General features: G+C 40.7%; 1 protein-coding gene across 1 annotated transcript; it reads right to left on the bottom strand.

Moving 5' to 3' along the window:
* Positions 1-2,751: 2,751 nt before the first annotated feature.
* Positions 2,752-6,121, bottom strand: LOC135081378 (uncharacterized). Its single transcript, XM_063976098.1, has 4 exons — positions 5,851-6,121; positions 4,654-4,821; positions 3,119-4,281; positions 2,752-2,757 (listed from the first exon to the last, which is right to left on the bottom strand). The coding sequence occupies exons 1-4, from the start codon at positions 6,119-6,121 to the stop codon at positions 2,752-2,754; spliced, it is 1,608 nt and encodes a 535-aa protein (XP_063832168.1).
* Between the last annotated feature and the right edge of the window lie 444 nt (positions 6,122-6,565).

The following is a 6,565-nucleotide window of genomic DNA, read 5'->3' as shown; positions in this document are numbered from 1 at the left end:
TATCATAACAAGATGACACGATGAAAAACCGGTACCAATTAAGTAATTGTTATATTTTAGGTTCTATGTTGTGTCCAATTTCTGGCAAATGGTGGCTACCCGTGGCAGATTGGGCAGGACCATAGTCTTTGCCAAGCCCAGACCACCGTAAGCAGATTTTTAAGCCAATTTTTGAAGGCATTATACTTAAGGTATGTACTTAGATACATTCATGTACTTCTTCCAAATAGTCTTTATTTATGAGCTTTATAAGAAACTTAATAAGAAACACATCCTCAAAAGTGTCTAACTTCTATTGAAACCTTACCGTACTAAATACTTAATACATTTATTACAGACTCTTTTCTGAAAAGGTTCACTTCCGAGGTTCAGAGCCTGCCCGAAGAAGTGTGGCAGCAGGCTTTGAAGAAAAATACCGTGGGGTCGGAATTTTAGGGCTCATTGACTGCACACACTTAAAAATCTTCCCTCCACCTGGGCCAGAAGGCGCACAGTACAAAAATGTACGAAAAGGAGCACATACACTCAATGTGCAACTGGTAATGATTATTGCAATAAATTATTATGTCTGCTTCTTAAAGAAAATTAAAATCCTTAACTACATAAATAAAATTCTTGTCTAACAAACAAAACTTCATAACGGCTTAACCGATCCTTATGAAGTTTTGCTACTTATCAACATTTACTTTGTATTACAGATAGCCGATTCAGAGTGCAGGATTTTACATGTCAATGCTAGGTAGGTACCCAGGGAGAGTGCATGATACATTTATTTGGGCTCATAGTAATTTAAAAAGTAAAATGAAGAGATTATATGATGGAGGAATAGGAAGTTACTTCTTTTTGGGTAAGTCTTTCGAGATAGTAATGAAAATCCGATTCAAGTTAAAATCATAACAATTTTTTTTTATTTAACAACCAGACTCGGAATGGCATGATGGCATTGCCATAAACCCTTGTAATATGTAATTAACTAATTCAACAGTTATAAATCATTTATAATTAATTATAACAATCAATGTTCAGTTTAAACATTCTTATCATAATATAACATTAAAAAAATTTACAACAAACAAATGTGACATTTATTTTAATCACTGAATCAATAAACATCAATATTTTTTTTATATGAAGCTTTATTATATAATCAGTCTTAAGCATTATTATTCAATCACTCTCATAAAAACAACGCAACTAGCACAAACTAGCTGCTTAATTAAAAATTAAATAAACGTAGCAATAAATATGATTAAATAACATGGATAAAATGCCAAAATATGGGAAAAATTTAAATGACAGAAAGTAATTGGAATATATTTTCTAAATATGGTAATTTCTCGTATATGGCAACTTTCCGTCGACTCACACAAACGTAAGTCTCCGCCATTGTTGTGCTTCACTCAAAACTTAGACCACACTCCGTCCGCCTTTTTTTGTGAAAACATAACATTTCACATGTAAGTAAGCCTAATTTATATTATATTTCTTATGGTTTACCTATGAGACTGATTTTCAGGACACACTGTATAAAATGTATGTATTTCATCAATGTTAAATATATTTTGAAATAAACAATTTTATAATAGATTTACATAAACTTAAAATTACTTACAAACTAAAATTTAAAAATTACTAATAATAAAACTATTTACAAAATAAAAATGTATAATTTTAAAATGATATTGGTACACACCCGTTATGCTTACTGTTGAGTGAAACAAACAGAAGCTAGTTTGACACTGGTTTATTTTTTCTTAATAATTATGTAAATCTATGGTAAATCTATGGTACAAAAAAGTATGTAAAGGTTTATAAAAAAGGTGGTCGTGAACATGGCCCCCGGCGGTGTAAGCACCAGGTTTAGGGTGAAACGACCAGCTTGGCCAATTTTTTTACGGGCCTACGCAGGACACCCCCTTTAGTTTGAACATCCACTACCCTACTAATACCCTAATTTTACTCGTCTGACGAAAGACAAAACAAGAGTGGAGTCCCACAAGGGAGTGTATTGGGACCCACTCTATTCTTATTATACATAAATAATTTATCTGACATAACAAATCATAAATGTATTCTATTTGCTGATGACATTACAATAATTATAACCACTGACAAAAAAAATAAATACAATTAAGGACCATGAAATTGACATAAACAATACTTTACATAATACTATCCAATGGCTTGACAACAATAATTTGACAATTAACCTGAATAAAACTAATTACATACAATTTAATCAATCCAAACACTTACAATATAATTTTAATTTAAATATAAATGTTGGAAATGTAGCAATCAAGAAGGCATCCGAAACAAAATTTTTAGGTATAACAATCGACCAAGACATTAATTGGAAGGCACATGTAGATGATCTCTGTAAAAGAATCAATCGGTTTGTATATGCATTGAAACAAGTTAGGAAAGTGACTAATATATCAACAGCACTAGTGTCTTACCATGCCTATGTTGAATCGATTCTGCGCTACGGCCTCATAGCGTGGGGAAATAGTACAGATTTTAATAGAGCCTTCATCGCGCAAAAAAAATGTATTAGAGCTATAGCTGGGTTACCATCCGACAAATCTTGTAGACCCTTATTTCTAGAGTTTGGTTTGTTACCACTACCGTCTTTGTATATTTTAGAAATATGTACTTTTGTCAAGAAGCATTTTACTTTGTTCAAAAGAGTCTGCGATATAAATTTGCGAACCCGCAGAGACCCAGATAGACTTGTCCTGGAAGTTATACCTAGATCTGAGAAATATAACCGAAATTGTGTAGCAATGTGTGTTAGAATATATAATAAAATACCAAAAAGTATAAAAACATTAAATTCTAGCCAATTTTCAAAAAAAAATGCGTGGATGGCTTAAAAGTAAAAACTATTATAGTGTCACAGAGTTCCTTAATGACCGAGAGTTTTGAATATAATAATTATGTAACAATATTTAGCACTAATGTATGTATCTTTAACATGACTGGGTTTTTTGGCCCAAAATTAATATTTGCATGCTTCGTGTAAGCAAAACATGACTGAACATTTTTCTGTGTAACATCTGTATATACCGTGTTTTAAGCAAATAAATGTATTCTTATTCTTATTCTTATTCCTAACTATCCGATCCTTGCCGGGGTAAGTAGCAACGATGCGGCCACGTGGCCAGCAACGCCTGGGTAGAGTTCCGTCCACTATGACCACCAGATCGCCAATGATGAAGCTCGCGGAAGCCGTCGGTGAAGAGCGGCGAGGGACTAGGCTGGGCAGGTATTCTTTGGTGAAGCGCTGCCAAAAATGGTCGGCCAGACGCTGTGCCTTCCGCCACTGTGCCCGGCTGGACAGATCGGTGTCGTCGAACGGCCGTGTTTGCAGATCGTACGAAGGGGTGCCGATAAGGAACGTAAACGGCGTAAGCGCCTCCTCTGCATCGGGTTCCGTTGACACGTGAGTCAGCGGCCTAGAGTTAACTATAGCCTCTGCTTCAAGGAGTAGGGTGTGGAGTGTCTCTTCTCTGGGTGACTGTTCTTTCAAGGTTGCGGATAGCGCAGACTTGACGTTCCGTACCAATCTCTCCCAGCATCCACCCATGAAAGGAGCCGACGGCGGGATAAATTTCCACTGTATCCGCTTGGTGGTCGCGAACTCATAGACTTCCGCTAACATCTTAGAGGCCCCAACGAAAACCGTCCCATTGTCAGAATAGATGCAAATCGGGCAGCCTCGACGAGATATGAAGCGGCGTAGGGCCATTATCGCAGAGTCCGCTGACAGGTTATCGACGATTTCCAGGTGAACTGCTCGGACAGTCATACAGGTAAAGAGCGCGACCCATCTTTTCGCATGCTTCCGGCCGATCGTGACATTGAGAGGGCCAAAATAGTCCAAACCGACGTAGGAGAATGGGCGCTCATAGATGGCCATCCGCACGTCTGGTAAGTCGCCAATGGGCGGCGGCACAGGTCTAGCCTTCCATACTCTGCAACGCTGACATCTTGAAGCAACTTGTTTGACGGCAGATCTCAGGCCGATGATGTAGAACTTCTGGCGCATTTCGTTGACGACGAGTTCATTGTTTGCGTGAGCGTATCGTATATGGTAGTCATGAATCAACAGTCTTGTTATCTGATGCTTTCCATCAAGGACAATTGGGCGGGACTCAATGGCATCTGAAGCGGATGTGCGACCGGATAACCGTAGAAGACCGTTACAGACGAGCAAGGACACGTTCTTAAGTTTACTTAATCTAGAAACGGGGCGTCCTGCGTTAACACAATCAAGCTCTTCGGACAATGAATCGCGTTGTACAGACATGAGTAAATGATGCTCTGCCGAGTTTAAGTCGTCGGCTGATAAAAGAGGTAATTTTCGATCGCAACGAGGCGAGTTTAGAAATAATTTACAATTTAGAGGTAATAAGGTCCTAAACATTTTTGCCGACTGGTGTGCTCGAGCTGTGGCTCTGAGCAAGCAAATCCATCGGCTGAATCTCCGATGGTCTGCGACCACAGGCGAAAGAGCCGGGGATTCTGTAGAAGGTACAACCAAGCATTCAACCATTTTTATTTCACTTGTGGTTGAAGAATCAGTGTAAAGCGGTTCGCGGGGCCACGTAGCTTCCGGTGAAAGAAGATAAGTCGGGCCAGTGAACCAACGTGAATGTAGAGAGAACTCCGCTGTATCGCGCGTGGCGTCGTCAGCAACATTTAAGCCACTAGGAACATATCTCCAAGACTGTACATCAGTAAGATCCGAGATCTCGGCTACACGAAAGGACACGAATGGCTTAAATGTGCAGGCGTCGCCACGTAACCATTTCAGCACTGTAATCGAATCAGACCATAGAAACGTTTTAAAAGGCTTATTTTTGTGAGCCTCAATAATGTAAGCAGCAAAACGCGCGCCTATCAACGCCGCCTGAAGTTCCATTCTCGGAATAGTCGCTGGTTTTAGTGGCGCGAGCCTAGCTTTGCCTCCTATAAGCGCCAATTTGACTGAACCATCCGATAAAACAAATCGCCAGTAGGCAACGCAAGCGTAAGCTAGCTCGCTAGCGTCGCATAAGACGTGAAGCTGACTTTCTATAACTTGCTTTCCCTCCGAATAACATCTGGGAATAGCGCTCCCTGATACGATCTCAAGTTCCCGGAACCACGACTGGTATTTTAGAACTAACCCCTCAGATAATTTTTGATCCCAATCCAAACCTAACTTCCATGTCTTTTGGAAAAGAATTCGACCCTTTATAATAAGAGGCGTTATCAACCCTAACGGATCGTACACCGACATAAGCAAAGACAAGGCAGAACGTTTCGTAAGCGTTGGGGGAAATTTCGGGATGGACTTAAGAAAGGACAAGGAGTCATCGCCAACAAGCCAAGTCAATCCCAAAACTCTAATGCGCGATGGAGAAGATGGACCTAACCCTACCTCAGAAGCTTCAGTGGCGCAGAGGTCTAAAGGTAATAAGGTAAGAGCCTCAGCATGATTGGAGACCCAAGATCGCATTTCAAATCCTGCAGCCTTATGGACGGTGACTATTTCCGAAGCTAAGCTAGCTGCCTCTTCTACACTATCAAAGCTTTCAAGATAATCGTCCATGTAATGATTTTCTATAATGGACTGAGCAGCTTTCGGATAAGAATTCTGAAATTCAAGAGCATTTTTGTTTTTCAAGTAGAGTGCTGTACACGGGCTAGACGTTGCTCCAAAAATCATAGAAGACATCCTATATTCTAAGAGAGGGGACTGAGGGTCATCCCTCCACAAAAAGCGCTGAGCGTCGCGGTCCTCAGGTCTAATTTTTACTTGTGGGAACATCTCCCTTATATCCCCCGTAATAGCGATCTTACCTTCTCTGAATCTCATGACAATAGCAAGCAGGGGTTGCAGCAAGTCTGGACCTGATAATAGCATAGAGTTCAGGCTCACCCCGTTACATTTCGCTGCCGCATCGTGCACCACACGTAACTTCCTTTTGTGTGGGTGTACGACCCCAAAATGCGGGAGGTACCACGTGATGTTACCAGTTGGTGGTCCAGAGCAAAGCTCCGCGTATCCTTTGTCAATCATACCCTGAATGTTCTGTTTATAGGAAGTCGCGTAAGTTTTGTCTTTAGCCATTTTAGATTCGAGACTTTGAAATCGGGACAGCGCTAAGCGCTTACTGTTGGGGATGATTTTAATGTTGTCCCGCCATAGAAGACCAGTTTGGAAGCGACCAGAGGTTAACCTCACCGTAGTCTCATCTAGAATTTCTATAGCACGTTTATCGCTAGCCATCATTACCAGCTGTCGGCAGAAGCGCACATACATTACAGACACTATCCCAGGCTCCCGTCGACTCACTAGTCCAGGTGCCAATATCGGTGAGACTGGCAGGGACCCCTACAACCATAAATGTCATTAAGTCAAACAACAGAAACGTGCTCGCAACCTTGTCAAAGGTGATGCGACGTATTCCCAAGCGCAGGCGGAGACAGGCTAACATTTTTAGTAGAAAATTGGCAACCGCTATGCGCGGCATCGGCAAGGCGTTGGAACGGATACCATCTTGGGTCAGCCACG

Source organism: Ostrinia nubilalis, chromosome 19 (assembly GCF_963855985.1).
Source record: "Ostrinia nubilalis chromosome 19, ilOstNubi1.1, whole genome shotgun sequence".
In the NCBI taxonomy this organism is placed as follows: domain Eukaryota; kingdom Metazoa; phylum Arthropoda; class Insecta; order Lepidoptera; family Crambidae; genus Ostrinia; species Ostrinia nubilalis.
Note: the sequence above shows the minus strand (reverse complement) of the source record. Positions and strands in the feature narration are given on the sequence as shown.

Bases quoted from the DNA above. Each gene is read 5' to 3' on its own strand.
- LOC135081378 (XM_063976098.1), bottom strand. From the start codon at position 6,121: ATGGCTAAAGACAAAACTTACGCGACTTCCTATAAACAGAACATTCAG. The intron at 4,822-5,850 runs GTAAGATCGCTA...ATTCGATTACAG, and splicing joins TGTCATGAGATTCAGAGAAG to TGCTGAAATGGTTACGTGGC. The intron at 4,282-4,653 runs GTTGGTTCACTG...CATTGTCCGAAG, and splicing joins GGAGTTCTCTCTACATTCAC to AGCTTGATTGTGTTAACGCA.